The 17,550-nt window shown below is 37.5% G+C and overlaps 1 protein-coding gene across 1 annotated transcript in view; it reads right to left on the bottom strand.

The window, feature by feature from the left end:
- Positions 1 to 17,475, bottom strand: part of xpr1b (xenotropic and polytropic retrovirus receptor 1b) — a 43,673-nt gene extending 26,198 nt beyond the window's left edge. The window contains exons 1-2 of the mRNA XM_079820001.1: positions 17,082 to 17,475; positions 3,642 to 3,693 (exon numbers count right to left, since the gene is read on the bottom strand). Coding sequence (XP_079676127.1) covers positions 3,642 to 3,693; positions 17,082 to 17,150 — 121 coding nt within the window. The 5' untranslated portion in view covers positions 17,151 to 17,475. The remainder of the gene's footprint in view (positions 1 to 3,641; positions 3,694 to 17,081) is intronic.
- Positions 17,476 to 17,550: the final 75 nt, after the last annotated feature.

Here is a 17,550-nt window from a genome sequence, read left to right as displayed (position 1 = left end):
AAGTGGAAGTGGCGCCGGCAACCGTGTCATAATAAAAGTCCCGCCGGCGACTATGCCATAATAACAGTCCCGCTCTTCAATCGCTCCTGCGGCCTTGCTAAACTCCACAACACTCGGCCCTGCTCTGCTTCAGACTACAGTAATGTTAATAATCGCATCCATGAACATGATTTCTGCCTGAGTCCTATCCTGACTGTTTTCCACCGGCTTGGAGGGGAAGACCACATGTCCCAAGATTCTGCGCTCAAACGTGGCGTCATCAAACTACGCCTTTGTTTTGAACAGGCGACCTCTAGTGGACGGAAAAGTTACATAGTGTATCTTTAAATAGTAATTCAAAAGCCAAACGTTTGAAAATATATATTAGGAAGTGGAACTGGCAGCCACCTACTGGTTACAATGGTAATGTCTTTTTTATTTTTAAATAAGTGAGTTTTCCTACACCTTGAAACTTTTAGTTTTATAAATCTTTGAAAGATGAAAAAATGATATTTTGGTCATCACATTAAAAATAACATATGATAATAGAATTTTGAAGGAAGAAAGAGAAAAGATTTGTGAAGTACTTGAAAGCATCTTACTATTCCTGCCAAAATTCCATGGTTACAGTTATTGTTACTACATTAAATCCATGGCGAGTGTTGTTAATTTGTCGACTGAAAGCCCTCTATAACTTGTTAATTCGTGGCACAATGGTTTCCACGTCAGAGCTGTTTGATCTAATAGAGATCTACTCTGAATTTGAATGCTCACTAGATCTCAAAGTGATGTTCTTAATTCTGTGATGAATTCAAATGCTTTCTTTCCTGGATCTCCCAGCGCTGTGTATTAACGGTGTCGTGTGCGATCAAGATCGGTTCGTGAGTAGCTCCAGCTCACGGCTCGTGCTGCAGCTGGACTGACATTGGTCCAAACTGATAAATGGTTTGTGAAGCACAAATGAGTAGCGGAGTTTCATTCCCCTTCCATTACGTTTGCCATTTCAATGCTGGGCAACGTCGTGGTGGACGCACCAATGCGACTGCTAACAAAATTTTGCTCGCACAGGCTGGAAAAATGGGTCCATTTAGTTGCAGTCTGGAGTCCTGTTTTGAGGGACTAACAATTTCTTGATTGAGGCCATTAATGACAATAAACAATACATTGTATAATAGAATAGAACAATATGTTGTATTAATAGAAGTTGGGCAAAAGGTTTGATGTCCTTAGTTACATAGAGAATCAAAGTAATGTAATAATTCTGAAGGGCACTGAATATAATCTTCTTAGTATCACAATGCATTTATACTTTAAAAGCATAGTTATCCGTGGCGCATATATGCTTTACTGAGGAGGGTTTTGTTCAGGCCTAAAATTTCTGACATGTAAGCTAAAGACAGAAAATTACCATGACATCAAAGATCATTCTGTACCTGCTGAAACTGCACAAACTGAACCAAAAACAAAGCTTTTTTTTCTGAAAACATATGGGTGAAGTCAAACACAGAAGCATGAAGCAGCAGAGACACTAACAGGTGCTTGTTTTTGTACAAACACCAGTTAACTGCAAGCAAAGCAATTTCAGATTGTCACAGGTGACGGGTTGCAAATTTCATACACAGAGGTGGGGGGTGGGGTGCAAAAATAACATTTTACAATAAGGTTAAATGGTTAAGGTTAAATAAGGTTAAGGTTTGTTAGCATAGGTTAAGACATAAGGCATGTAAGAACTTATAATAGTATTTCACAATATTTGACCATTTTTACCAATATTATATCATTTATTTGTCCAGGTTAATGTTAATTTAAACACATCTAATTACTAAATAAATCTAATTACTGTAAATATAAATATACTACAAATTTATAAATATATTACATGGTCAATCAATTCACATTGGTTCTTAATGCATTAATTTATACAACTTGAAAGTTAAAAAAAGTATTATGTATTAAATAATACTGTAAAATATTTTTCAATGTTAGTTCATAGTACCTAATGTATTAACTAGTGTTAATATGTAAACTTATAGTGTTAAGTATTAAGTGTAAAGCATTAAACCTATAAAATGTTTCCTTTTATAACCATGTGCTAATCAGAGAGTGATGCAATGATGCAAACTCAGCTCTGTGCTCTGCTGCTATCTGATAAAACCATGACAATTTAAATTTGCTAAACCTGAGGTGAAACTTTGCCCTTCCTCTTTTAATGATTAATATTGATTTTGACTGATAACTGATTTTGACTTTTCATTGAAATTAGTGTTTAGTAAAATCAACTCAGGGCCGAATTGATAGAGAACCACTGTCCGAATTGATAGAGAACCACTGTCTAATATGATCAAACCAGGGAGTTAACTAACGTAACAGTGCAAAAAACAACTTTTCCACTAGGGCTGGTATTGACACAAATTTCACAGTTCGATTTCTATTCACAAGCTTTCGATTGGATTTGATTCCTATTTAGATTGAATCCGATTATTTTGGATATATTTCCAATACAATGCACGGCAAATTTTCTTTAGAAAAAAAAAAACCTCTCAACTAATGCTGTAAACTATATTATACTATACACCCATGTATAAACTATACATGGGTGTCAGTTGGTACTACATTACTTAAATATTGAAGGTTAAAATAATTTGTATACAAAGACTTAAATTACACTCAAGATATAATAATAACTTTCCCATTAATTAATCATATTTCTACTCCAATTCGTTTTTTGAAATATAAACATTTAAATGGTAGCGGTCATAAAAACTTTACTGATTTATTCAAACATGCATTAAATATTGAAGAACATTAAAAATGACAATGAATATGTAATGTGGTGCATATATTTATCAAAATGCTCCTCTCTAGAGCTACAATGTTTCGTTCATTCAGGACGATGGACTAATGGACTCTTGGGATTTAAGAATCGATCTCGGTTTGGTAAAAATGAGAAGATTAAAATCGAAAAATCGATATTTTTTAACCCAGCCCTATTTTCCACCATAAACTACTTGATTAATTTAAAATGGAAACCAAGCCTAACAACAGATGCTGGTGTTTACATTGTATTCTGACAATGATATGGAGGAGGAAGATGGGATTGCACTAGTAAGTCACTTAAGTTATTGTGTAGGCTATATGCTCTGGATACAATTGTTAAGGTTTATGAACTAGATCTAGCTCTAAACAAAGTCTAAGTGCACTCTTCAAAGGTAAATTTTGACATTTCTGTTAAAATAATAATTTATCCTATACCAGCTTCTGATTCTAATAGATTCTAACCATTCATAAGTTGATTTCAAAATATTTCACTTCATGTACACTTGAGTTCTTGAATCCCCATCAAGTCCAAAAGGCGTAGGGCATCCCATTTGTCATATTAGGTTTCAGAAGGTGCTCACTTTGTGGCCATCATGCACCCTTGATATGCACATCTCACAATGAGGCGGCAACAGATGTCTACCTGACAGTCAAAGCACCAGTACAAAAGTGCTTAGAGGGCTTAGTGTGCGATTTGGGACAGGGCCTATCGGTATTTGTTTGACTGACCAAAGGGAGAAGAGAAGCCTGGAAACCTGGTCAGTTTGCACAGAAATTACAGACTTAATAGTTAATTTTTGAGCTGATTTCTAAGGCATACAGGCATAGGTCACATATGCATTTACCTTCGATTGATGGGGCTTGATCCTGGGCGGAGTACAACATTTCTTTAAAAGCCTGTGGAGAAGAGAAGAATATGAAACACCATTTCCAGAGCTCAGACAATTGGCTTTCATATTACAAAGCAGCATGTGACTGGCACTGTGCCCATGCTGACTGACAAGGGAACCTCTGCCAGGATACATGAATATGAAAGACATGAGTTATTGAGTATAGAAGAGGAAGCATTAAAACTAAAAGAATGATAGAGGAAACTGCTGTTTTTAACTTTGTCTGAATCTAGAGTTGGATATCCCCTAGAAACACATGTCCTTGAATGAGAAAAAAGGAGGGAAAGCATTGGTTGCAAAAGATTAGGGGTGTAACGATACACCAATGCCACGGTTCGGTTCATATCATGGTTCTGGAGCCACGATTCCGTTTGGTTCTGTTTGCTGTGGAGGCAGGGTTCATGGCAGGGCACCAGCAATGACACTAGATTCACTTTTAACTTAATAATAACAACAACAGTAATTTAACTTATTAACTTTATCTTTATTAACTTTATATATTGTCTTCACATTTTCTTAAGAGCAATTAGCATACTAAGTAAACTAAAATGAAATGAATGCCTCCACTGTAGACTAGTCAGAAATAATCTACTCATTTTACTATATACCATAATGTAAAAACAAAAACAAAAAAACAAGCAAATTTATTTCATAAAAATTGATCACACACACACACACACACACACACACACACACACACACACACACACACACACACACACACACACACACACACACACACACACACACACACACACACACACACACACACACACACACACACACACACACACACACACACACACACACACACACACACGCACACGCACACACGCACACACGCAGTAGCCTACTTAAACACATCAATTGTATGAATATGACTGATGAATAAATAGGCCTATATTAAGTTAAAGCTATTAAATATCAGTTTTTGTTAATGCAATAAAAGCAGCCACCACATTAATTTAAAAATAAACAAAATAACAGTGAAAATAAATTGGCATTTTGGGGTTATGGAAACAACAGTTACCATGGCGAATACACAATACATCATGAACTGTAAATGAATCATATAACTAATCCTGATGAACGTCATACCTGCAAGCCTTCCCAGCTAACACACGTCGAACCAGTTATGCGATTTATTGGTACTTTACTTTTATTTCATGACTTACGAATTGACAACGTAAATTTACGCTATTTATTTTGTGCTTTATGAAGTGATATACAGAGTTAAGGGAACAGTGTTAAGGGAACAGTGGATGCAATTTGATTTTCCAGGGGAGCAACAGAATTTTGCAAGTGTTTGTTTGTTCCCGGGAGTCGAAACCACAGGCGTTGAGTGAAACTGCATCAAATGTTATGTTGGCAATCGGTGTGTAAGTGCATACAAGCTAAACAACACGGACGTATAGTGAATGGAAAGTTCAGGGGCAGGGATAATGCCATGATGTATTGTGTGTGTGTGTGTGTGTGTGTGTGTGTGTGTGTGTGTGTGTGTGTGTGTGTGTGTGTGTGTGTGTGACTCTTTAGCCCCGCCCACCGCACGCCTCCACAAGCTTGGCTGTTTTTGGAAAGAATCGGTAGAGCGTATCTGTCTTTTATCAAATATGATAAAACTAAAGACTCAGAGATATGAAGGATGCAATACTACTCTATAAGTACTTAAGATTAACATGAGATTGGCAGAAACTGTGTGTGTTATGTACCCTTTAAAAGAGGGAATGGAATATGTTGCTTGCCAATAAATAAGTTGTCAATTCATCATGATACTCTCTCATCTCTTTTTATACTTAAAATACATTGTTGTTAAGAATATCTAAACAACCCCAGTGGTTCTATCTGGAGCCTTCTATCTATCATGTAGTATTATTTATTGCGGTGATTGGTATCAGTGATCATATCATCCAATACTGCTTCCAGTGAACGGTAATCGGCCCCCAAAATCCTGATCGGAGCACCCATAGGGTTCACAACTGCATTTAGATGTGGTTGTCACTCTGAAAACTTTGCAGTGTGTATGTGGCTACTGGTGCTCTAAGCAGCATAACAAATTTAACTTCTTATATTCAAAATTAATTTTATTCTGAAAGTGGCCAAAGTGTGCAAAGAATGACTTCAGTTCTCACAAAAACTCCCATTACAATAAATGTATCCATTCACACTGAATGACGAATCTCTAATTTACACTGTATATCTGTTTTTTGTTATGCTAAAAACACTCAAGTGAGAGATCATGATATTTGACAGTGACAACAGGACTACTCATAACTGTTTTCTATATATACATAAATCATCATATTTCACAAAATGTAAATTGTTTGCTACGGCTTTACAGTATGATGAATTTTGCTACAACATATGGCTTATACAAATGTGGCATGGGGGTCAAGTGACATTAAATAGTGACATTGAGACTGGCCGATCACGGTGTTAAAATTACAGTCGTGTCAGTCTCAAATTCTCAAACTCTTGATTGGTGCAGCACTATGATATAGCACACAGCTTAAAGTACAACACTAAAAATGTACAAGGCTATTTTAAAGTTACCATGAAATCAAAATGGACAATTATAATTTTTTTTATGGACTATTGCTGTATCTAAATGATTTATCAGTTTTTTATATTCATGCGGCCTCAAAATCTTTAATCAAAGTAACTTCCCCTCCCTCTTGCAGCTCACCCCGTCTCTTCTCTGATGACGCTTTTATTGAATATGAATTTTATTTCATAAGAAAAACCACAATGATATTGTGAAAGGAGGGTATTTTACTGGCCTTTACACATCACACTAGGTGAAAGGTCATACAATGCAGTGGAGAAACACTGAGAAGTGAGAGAGGCAGAAACTTTGCCTGTGGAACTCAAATCAATAACAACACATCAATATCTTGCCCTATATTAGTTGTTATGCTTCACCGTTACATCACAAAGATATTGACAGGGAAACAATTGCTGCCCATCAAGCTCGTCTAATACATGATATTGTGCCCAGGTGTTCATGATATTCCAAAAATCTTGTAATTTTCCGTGGGAACACACTTGCACTAGCACTTTATTAGAGCTGCTCCCAACCAAAGAGTTTCTGACTGGAAGTTGTTCATTTAAGCCATTAGTGGACTAATCGCATGTTTATGATATTAATTTAATTACTTAAATATATCTGGGGGGTGGGGCTAAGAAAGCGGGGTAATAATTTAGCTATCAAACACTGCACGAACAACACTTGGATATGCAATAATCAATATTAGCGCACAGTTATCTGGGTTAACGTTAGAGCAAGCAGCCCAGGGTTGCCAGGTCTGTGCAACAAAAGTAGCCCAAAAATAGCCCAATTTTGTCCATAGGGCAAACAAATTCTCCACTGAATTTGTATGTCTGGGGTAGGGATAGGACAGTACGAAAATTTCGTATCACGATTATTGTTACCACAATTATCATGATTATAAATATTATCACGGTTTTGTTAAAAGGAGAAGAAAATGTTCAAAAGGAACTGATGCACACAAAACATTTCAACAAGTTTTATATTTGAAAATCAACTAACAACTTATAAAAACAAGTAGTACTATGCACTTTTTAAGCAAGATTCTACTGTATTCTGTGGCATTGCCACATCTTTAATATGAATGAGTTTGTCTGGAATTTTCATGATATTTACTTTTATTATTAAGATGTCTGCACAAGAGTTAACTCTAATCTGTGCCAACATTAAACTTGAAAATCCTGAAATGAAAAATCTTGCTTTGGTCTTTGTTGTGGTAACTCTAGAATTACTAAAACTGAAACTAAATATATAAAAACTAAATAGAAATATGTTAACAAAATAAAAACTAAACTAAAACTAGCAAAACAATTTATGAAACAAACTAAAACTAAACTGAAATTTATAGCAACATTTAAAATGATATTAAAATAAAAACTAATTTAAAACGCAAAACTATAATAATCTTGCAACGGACGCGCTCTCTCGTTTCATTCAAATGCAACTTGCTGTCTAGCGTCTCCATTTTTGATTGTATTGAAAATTAAATCAGAGGACTTTACTATTAATAATATTGTTGTGATTGTTTTGTATGCTGTTCAAAATGGACTTTGTGGCCAGCGAGAGACGTGGTAGAAGCGAGTGAGACCTCAGAGGTCTCAAGTGCTCTCATGAGGGAGCCCCGAGGCATATAAGAGGCGAGCGACACAAGTGAAGGACAAGAGAGGACCACGCCTGGACTTTACGTTGTTTTGTTTACTTTTTGTTATGTGTGTGCCGCTTTTACTTTCAGTTTGTTTGTTTTATTGATTAAAGTCTTTTAAACGTTCGCCGGTTCCCGCCTCCTTCTTCCCATAACAACAAACCGTATTACAGACTTATATACAGGTAAGATTTATTGAATCTCAATTCAATATGTCCCCATAATTATTTATGTGGTAAAAAAAAATCTGTGTACTAAGTGTACAATGAATATTAGAGATGCTCCGATCAGCATTTTTGGGGCCGATCACCGATTACCGATCACCAAGATCATGATCTGCCGATTGCCGATCACTGCCGATCACAGAATGGCAATCTTTTATATGCTAAATGACTAAAAAATGTAAATGTAAATGTTTTATCTATAATCTTGCAGAGTTTGCACCATTTGTAGAAATGAAACTAACTCTAAATTAACTGAGTCAAGATCTTGAAGAACCACCAAGTGTTTATTTTAGAAAATGAGATAACTTAAGACTATTGTAGGCCATCTTTCCCAAATAAATGTATATAATAAATGTATATAATTCTCACCTAAATATTTGATCATGCAGTGCATTTTTGTTTTTAAAAACAATTTTTCAGGTAGGTCTAACATTAGTATTGAGGTAAGAAATACTAAAGACATTTAATAAGAAATCAAATGTAAATTAATATTGGTCTTCCCTGAATAAATTAAATTAGATTCATCCTTACACTTAAGGTTGCAAAAGTTAGTCATTCAAGAGCAGTGGGTGTCATAAAGGTTCAACACAAGACAAAGAGAAACTCAGAGACAGCAGCAGTTTATTCGACAGCTGTCACTTTAAGAGTGAACACGGTTACGGTTACATGCAGTTGCACAAATGTTCACTCGCGAGTCACGACGGGGTTTACGTGCATACTCGTCAAGACGGTCATTTAGTACATACATATGTGTGTATCTGACCATTTCAGCGCACTTTGTACTCGCAAGCTTTTTGTGAGATGGCCTGTGTGTGTGTGTGTGTGTGTGTGTGTGTGTGTGTGTGTGTGTGTGTGTGTGTGTGTGTGTGTGTGTGTGTGTGTGTGTGTGTGTGTGTGTGTGTGTCCAGACCGTGCGCGCGAGTGCGGTTTGAACACTGGCAAGACTTAAAAATAAATGCAAATGATAAACTTTAGTGACAATGCGACACTGCCTCGATTGTGCAAAGTGGCAAATCCTGTGTCAACTGAGCACCTCGATTTTAGTGCAGATGCGATGCGCTGATGTGAAGCCATTTGAGCATTTTGAAAGGGAGAGAGAGCGCGCGCGCACGCTGTGATTCACGCGCGCTGTTTGTGAACTTATGTCCCACAGAACGTTTTCAAATGACTGCGAAAGTTATCTAATATAGAAATATGAATTGTACCTCACCTTCAGCATTATAATTATTTTACCCGCACTGGAAAGAGAATGAGACGGTGTCGCTGCATATTATGCCCTAGCTCTCACAGCAGGCGCGGGGTTTATGTGTCGTCAGCATGCGATCGGTTCATGAGATCGGCCTTTTTGGAGACCGCCGATCAACCATCCCAAAGCGATTATCGACCGATCATGATCGGTTGCCGATCGATCGGAGCACCCCTAATGAATATATATTTTGATCGCTTAAATGTCACCCTTAATAGTCTTGTTTGAACTTGTTTGTTCATCTTTGGCTCAAAGCCACTTGCTGCGAACTTTTCTTTGCAGAAGCTTCACGTTAATTTCAAGTGAGTGACAAAATATTTCAACTCAAAACAACATTTAGTGTCCAGTTATTTCCCAGATGTAGTTTTGGTATTGAGGTCAAAGTTAACTTCCCTTGCGTTCGCTATACAACAGTGGGTGATGGTCACGAAGACGACTCGGCAGATTTAAAGTGTTTCCCCCTATTGCAGCGACTTTCTTTTTGCATGGTCTGCAGACAGGGTGACCATCCTCGGCTAAGTTTCCCTCAGGACTTTTGTAAAAGCCAAAATATGACCACACATTAGTAGGGCTGTAATCAACCAAAGAAAATCTTGGTCGACTGAAGTCCTGAAATTTTCGACTAAAAATCGACTAAAAATGACGTTAGGAAAAAAAACGTTAAATTAATTAGCTGCGCACTGTGCGCAGTACTTGGTAGCCTTGTTGTCTGCATAAATGAATTATAAATAAACATAAAAAACTAGTAGGCTATTTGCAGTATATTAAATAGTTTTTGAGCTGATTATTTTGCACTGAAATGAGTCTGACACGCGAGTCTGTCGGCTCTGACAGCGTTGCATCACGTGCACCTGCGCAATATCATAGCCTATGATTTCCCAAAATATAGTACTATTGTCAACTAGATATCATCACAAGAACTTTTGAGGAATATGCAACATAATTTAGACAATTGTTTTTGTCATATGTATTATAATAACTGACAGACAGTAAAATTGCAGCCGCTCTGTGCAGCTCGAACAGGAGCTGAGCTCAGCTTCACGGCTGAGACACGAATAGACTATTAACTTAAAGCTTTTACTCTTAAACACAAAAGGCACGTCCACTTTAATAAAAAATTAATATTTATTAAACAAGCCAGATCAAGAGCAGAAAAAACGCTCTCACAATTAAATAAATAATATAAGTTACAGAAAACTAGCCTTCTTCAATCTGTCTCTCTTCTCCAGTGGGTTGGGCTAATCCAAAAGTGAAAACAATGGGGGTGTTTTGAAGACAGTCTGTTACCTGTGAAACAGGGGTGCTCTGAAAACACCCCCATTAGCAATTAGTGCTTTCCACCTGATGAAATGAACGCGGCGCGGCAAAACTGATGAAATGAACGCGGCAAAACTGATGAAATGAACGCGGCAAAACTGATGAAATGAACGCGGCAAAACGGACAGTACAGATCCACTTTTGCGGCACGACTGAAGCGTGGTGTTGTGAGGCTTCCCCTCATGTGTATGTTGATGGGCGTTCCTCAAGTTTACCGCTATGGGCGTGCGTTTGAGCCAGCGGGGAATGAAAAACAAAGGACGGGCGAGAGACTTCTCTTCGCCAGTTGGTTGGGCTAATCCAAAAGAAGTGAAAACAATGGGGGTGTTCTGAAGGCAGACTGATACCTGTGAAACAGGGATGCTCTGAAAACACCCCCATTAGCAATTAGTGCTTTCCACCTGATTAAATGAACGCGGCGCAGCAAAACTGATTAAATGAACGCGGCAAAAACTAATTAAATGAACGCTGCAAAAAAATCGACCAATCAAAATTTTGGTCGAGCCAGAACGTATCGACCAATAATCGACTAATCGACTGGGAGATTACAGCCCTACACATTAGATTGGTCCTTTTAGAGGGCTGCAAAATCTCCCGAACGCTGTCACTGCCTTCTGCCATTTCTTCTCGTTCAATAAACAACATTGCGCGCTGCGCCAGGTTTTCAAAATCGCAAAAATCAAACACAGTTTTAAGGATAATACAATTTTAAATGATAATATTAACCGTCAGTACATTTTATCGTGAAACCTTTAAAAGTCCCATCCCTATAGTTAGGGATGCACGATATATCGGCAACATATCGTTATCGGCCGATAAATGATTATTTTTGATGTCATCGTTATCGGTCCAATAAGAAAATTTGACCGATATAGTCAAGCCGATAGATAATGTATTATTTCCTTCAGCTGAGACGGACGCGCTGTCCACCATGATGGGGTTTGAATTGCTCTAAATATGTTTGGAATCACTTCGAAAAGGAAAATACAGTTATGTGCAACATGTGCAGCGCAAGTCTTCTCTAATCTACATAAAATGATAATGAGAATAGAATAGGCTGTAAAAGAGCGTTGTGTTTCAGCGCGTTTGTTGAGGGAAGAGCGCGCCCACGGAGTTACACCTTCATGACGAGCACAGTCAAGTTTGCTTGTGCATTCACAGCCTTTTGTGCCATTGTAAGTTGTAATATTATATTTATTATTATTCTGTGTATGTAATATCATATAGGATGCGTTTGGTTGAGTTAAAGAGCACCTATCATGGAATTTTGAAATGTACCTTTCATGTAGTGTGTAACATGGATCTAAGTGAACAAAAACATCCTGCATAGTTTGAAATATGACAGTGCACCGTATATATAGTTATTTTCTTTCAAAAGTAAGAGTCGACTCGGAGTCATTTTTAAGAATCGTTAGAAGACCGAAGCTTTTTCTCTGACTAGATGACGTCAACTTGTCAAGTTATTTGAATACGATACGCCCACTTATTGCGCTCCAAGATGCCAGTGAAAACTAGAAAACATCATGGCGACGAGACGCTGTGTTCTGAAGTGTGACTCAAAAGCAAACTTTTTTAATCTGCCCAAGGATGAGCATTTGAAGACTAAGTGGCTTGAAGACAAACCATACATCGTCACGATTGAGTGTTTATTAGTCGTCAAATGTATGTTTCGCGATCTCAGGAAGCTTTTATTATGGACTTCTATTATGGCACATGGTTCTTCTTCGTCTGTCTGTACATGGACTACATGTGCACAGAGCGCCCTCCGGCTGCCAGTATGAATTGAAAACAACACATAAGAGACTCAATCGCTCGTGATTAGGCTATATCTGCGCATTTTGAGGAAGTATTGAATAAAAAAATACTCCTCTGTTTAGAAATTTGACACAGACATATGAGAATCTATCAATATGTCTCCTCATCTGCACACTTTTGAACTAAAAGCCCTGAGGGATGTTTATTTGTCGCGAGTCTTCGTGAGGAGAATAGAGGAGTTTTTTAATGAATGAGATCAGCTGAGGCTCATATTACAATCAAACGGTACAGACGCGGTTTTCATATTCATAACTCCTGACACATATTAACAAATTACTGTCACTATAAGACTTTGATGGGCGTTCCGTTTCCGAAAATATCTGAACAGACTATACCACCAATCACAACTGACTGGGTCATCGGACCAATCACCGCAGATTAGCGTCACGTAAAGGCGGGGTTTTGAAAAGTGAATCACTAAAGGAATCATTTGAGAATCGCTGTCAAAACAGGTAAAAATAAATGCATATTATAAGAAAACTAAAGTCTTTTTTGTGATTGCATGCATGCAAAACTGTTGTTGGGGACTTCTAAAACAATATTTGGAACATTTTAAATGCCATGATAGGTGCTCTTTAATAAACGATGCAGTAAAGCACTTCATTGTACCGGTCTTTAGCTTCAGCGCGCGCCCACGGAGTTACACCTTCATGACGAGCACAGTCAAGTTTGCTTGTGCATTCACAGCCTTTTGTGCCATTGTAAGTTGTAATATTATATTTATTATTTTGTGTATATAATCCCATATAGGATCCGTTTGGTTGAGTTAATTAACGATGCAGTAAAGCACTTCATTGTACCGGCGCGCGCATTTCAAACAGAAATGCACAGCATTAATAACTACTGGGACTGTCCAATACATAACACTGCAATGAGAATATTTCTGTTATAAAACGTAGTGAATTCTCTGGGTTTAGTTGTTTTTCAGCGCGCTGTTGTGGGAAGCGTCAACAACGCATTCTGACCAGCACAGTCAAGTTTGCTTGTGCATTCGCGTCATTTTAAGCATATGTAAGTCGTAATATTACGTTTTTGTAGTATAAACATCTGATTAAAGTCATATAGGATGTGTTTCGTTAAGTCAGTAACCCGCAGTGCTTCACTGTACCGGTGATCATAAGTTTCAGCACGCTCTCAAACAGGGGAAGAGCATCCACAGGAGTTATAACCCTTCACCTATGCATGATTTTGTGCTAATATAAGTTGTAATATTATATTTATTTTGTATAAATATCTGATTGTTCTCATATATGATGCGTTTAGTTGTTAATTAAACTTCTAAGCGCTTCAGTTTATGGTTGTTCGTTCATTCTCTCCAGCTTCAGCGCGCTCTCAAACAGCAACATTATTCCTAATAGACTAGACTAATATTACAGATGTTTACTATTACTGTAATATTAAACATATTTTTTTTTTCAAAAACACAGAAGCATTATTTTTTATAATTAGCACTTTTATTGTTCTCGTATCATTTCCATCAACAATATGGTTTGATTAAAACCATTTCTTTATCGTCTGTGCGGAGGTTATTTCATGCACTTGCATTCTGATTCTTTATTATGCAGCCTAAGTAATGCTGTTCAATTACTTGTTTGCATTATTTAGGTATATTATTTTTATTTTTTAGACAATATAATTTTTGGTAACATTTTACAAATAAGGTCTCATTTTATTAATGCATTAACTATCATGAACAAACAGAGAGCAATAACCTTTGTTTCTTTTAGTAATAAAATGTTTGTGTTTTGTAACAGTCCATTCACAGTTCATACCTAATGTTAAAAGACACAACTTTGGGTCTGAATATGTTGAGATTAACATGAACTAAAATTAATAAATCCTGTTGAAGTATTGTTCATTCATTGTTGGTTAACTAATACTAACAAAAATTAAACCTTATTGTAAAGTGTTAAAAAAAAAATTTTGGCCATAGGAGTGTAAAATTAATTTGAAAAGGTAAGGAATCTCACACTGGTTCAAATAGGCTACTGTAGTGTATAGGTTTGATTTATGTTGAAGTGTTTGGGACATGGCTTTTAATGGTGAGCCTTTTGTTTTTGTAATCAGGCTCTCAGAGTTTATTAAAATTTGTATTCAGATTTATCGGCCAATATATTGGTTATCGGCTTTCAAATATTAAGAATTATCGGTTATCGGTATCGGCCAAAATGTTCATATCGGTGCATCCCTACCTATAGTCTAAGGGATGTTTTGGGGGTGTTGGAGCGCCAAAATCATACTTACATGGGTGGAAATCAACCTACAGAAAAACAACTTAAAAGGAGCCAGATTATGTGGGAAAAATGGGGACTTGGCAATAATGAAGCTGCCATGTCAAGTGGCTAACATTAGGCTACTACTTACATGTTTCAAATGATAGGCCAAGTTTGAGGTTGATGAATGATAGGTGAAGGTTTGCCTGCAGAGTTTGCAAAACACTTTTTTGGGGTTATCCGACCTAAACCCTCTCAAAATTATCCACAGTTTGGATTTTCTGTCTGACATAATTATACCACATGGACAGTGTTAACGATCTGTCCTTCATGGACTGCATGACTTCAGCACTTCCTGTGGAGTTTGTTTTTCTCTCTGTGACCAACCGACCAATAAAAATTTGGTCAACCAAGCCTCTCCTCATCAACTAATGGTTGGTTGACTATTAGGGGGCAGCCCTACTACTTATACAAAACAAATGGCAAAGAACAGCGCATAAGCACAGAAATTGGGATGCACCTTTTCTTTCACGATCAAGCGGAGAACGGGAAAACCCAGAGTGGAGCTGGAGGCGATTATAGAACACTATGACGGCTCAAAAAAAAACAATGATGTTCAAAAAGTGATGTACAAATGACATGCAAAAGCAGTTCTGCAGCATAAAGTACAGTGCGGAAGTCTGTCGCAAAAATGCAATCCTGTGAGAAAACATGAGCTCAGAGGGAACGTGGCCTTGACAGCAGCATCAGGGATGTTTACTTGTTCTACCAGCAGGCCAGCATACACCACATTACCATGACTGAGAAAAAAAGGTCTTAAACTCTGAGGAAGCCTTGCCTCTAGTTTTGACTTCAGCAGGCTTTTTGAAACAGCAATTGAGTACTCTGCACTATTCTATGCTGTCTTGTAGTATAGTGCGAGTAGTTTTTAGTGCGGAATGAGATGGACGAGCAATCAGACTGCGATGCTGAATGACAAAAATAAACTTTTAATTTATACACTATATGGTAGAGAGCATAGTGTGTCATTTGGGACACAACTTATCTCTCACTTCTCTTTCTGAGCGTCAGGAATCATGTGATAGCCCACACAAAACACGAAAATCAGCAGAAATGCTCATATCTCTAAATAAGCTGACATCAGCTTTGTCAAGACTGTGTGACAAAAGAAAGGTCACAGAACATAACAAATCCACACATTTATAGCGTCCAGCCCCAGTGGGCAAAACAAGTGTGCTACAAAAGAAAAAAAATCTCCTCAAGATCACAACGAAGGCAGGTGAGAGAGCAATTCCTTCACCAGTTGATTTCCCGCCATCATTTATATTTGATTCAAGCATGTACAATCTCACACATTCCCTCACAAACAATCCGTTGTGCATGTACTACTCTCAAAAAGGGATGATGACTAATTAATTAGCAAATGTCCAAGAGGAAGGCAATAATCTCATTATGTGTAGGCCATTAAACCCTGAAGGAGCTGCAGTACACTAAAGCCCTGTCAACTCTAACCCAGTCCACTGTCGAAGACAAAGAAAACTGCCTCGCATGCTCTCATGTGAAATAATGAAATTATGTAGTCTGCTAAGCATTGCTCTTTGAAGCTCTGCATCACCATCATATATTCTTGTTTTAAGAGAATGACTCCTGCAGGTAATTACAGACCTGAAAAACAAGACAGATAAAGACTGCAGGGTACTGCCAAAAAAAAAAAAAAAAAAATGTAAATGCACACAGTCATTCCTAAATGTTCTATGTATTAAGTAGATACGAAAAATTAAGGTTTTCAGTACTATTCATCTAACAAAATGCTAGATTTTGGTCATTGTTATAAGCATGGTAAACTTGTTCACCCTGTTCAGTCTCAAATATTAAGTTTTCCCAATATTCCTAATGTATTATTAGGGATGCATCCTTAATATTCTGATTTACATTTCCAGATCTGAACAAAACAAACAAACAAACAAACAAACTATTTAATGTCCAAGCTGAGTGCTTACAGAGATTTTTGCTTAACAGTACATCCTGGAATTGGGTGGATTAACAGGTAACGTTACTCGTTTGATGAAATTGAAACTATCGTTTAGTCCTTCTATTGGTTCAGACATATTGTATAATAAAGCTATGAATTAAGCATTGCGAAACATCTGGACTAATTCTGCATCCCTACTGCTAGACAAACATTAGCTTAAAAGCTACGCTGTTAGCTTTCGTTTACAGACTAACCATGAACAGATATTACAGTTATTAATCACACAAACCACGAAGTAACTTTGTCTTTCGTTTAAATAATACATTATAATGACAGGTGACTTGTTTTCGACAGGTTCAATGAGCTGAAGGGAAACTGTCTCAGGTAAAATAGCTCAACGTTGCTTTTCTTCGGCTCTTACCTCATATTGAATGTATTGTTTCCTCCACTCCGGAGTGATGTGGGCTGATAGGTGCTCGGTAAATTTCATTTTTATGAATATATCGGGGTGTTTTTTTTGTCTGAGGAGAGTTTCGCGCCGCTGGAAAATTACCAGTGAATCATCGCGAGCAGAAAATCACCCTCAGATTAACGGCTGTTTTTCGCTGCTCCGCGAGACACATATTCAGGGAAAATATTGCGATCTTTTCGAACAGCCGACCCCAATGTTCCTCATTATCCCTTCAGGTGTTTTTTCAAGTACTGCGGGTCGCTGGTAGCAGTGGTTCACAGGGCTGCAGGAGCTCCAGACAGAGGTCTTTTCTGCCTGATAACTGAGGCTGAAGCTCCAGCGGCAGCCATCATTGTCGGAGAATGACGTCACGGCACGTCACCACAGAGGATGTTTTCCAGTTTGCGGTATGACCACTCATGCCTCTTAAAATAATTAC

The sequence above is a fragment of the Gobio gobio genome (genome assembly GCF_949357685.1).
Source record: "Gobio gobio genome assembly, chromosome: 6".
Taxonomy (NCBI): domain Eukaryota; kingdom Metazoa; phylum Chordata; class Actinopteri; order Cypriniformes; family Gobionidae; genus Gobio; species Gobio gobio.
The sequence above is the reverse complement of the archived record's forward strand: the minus strand, read 5'-3'. Positions and strand labels throughout refer to the sequence as shown.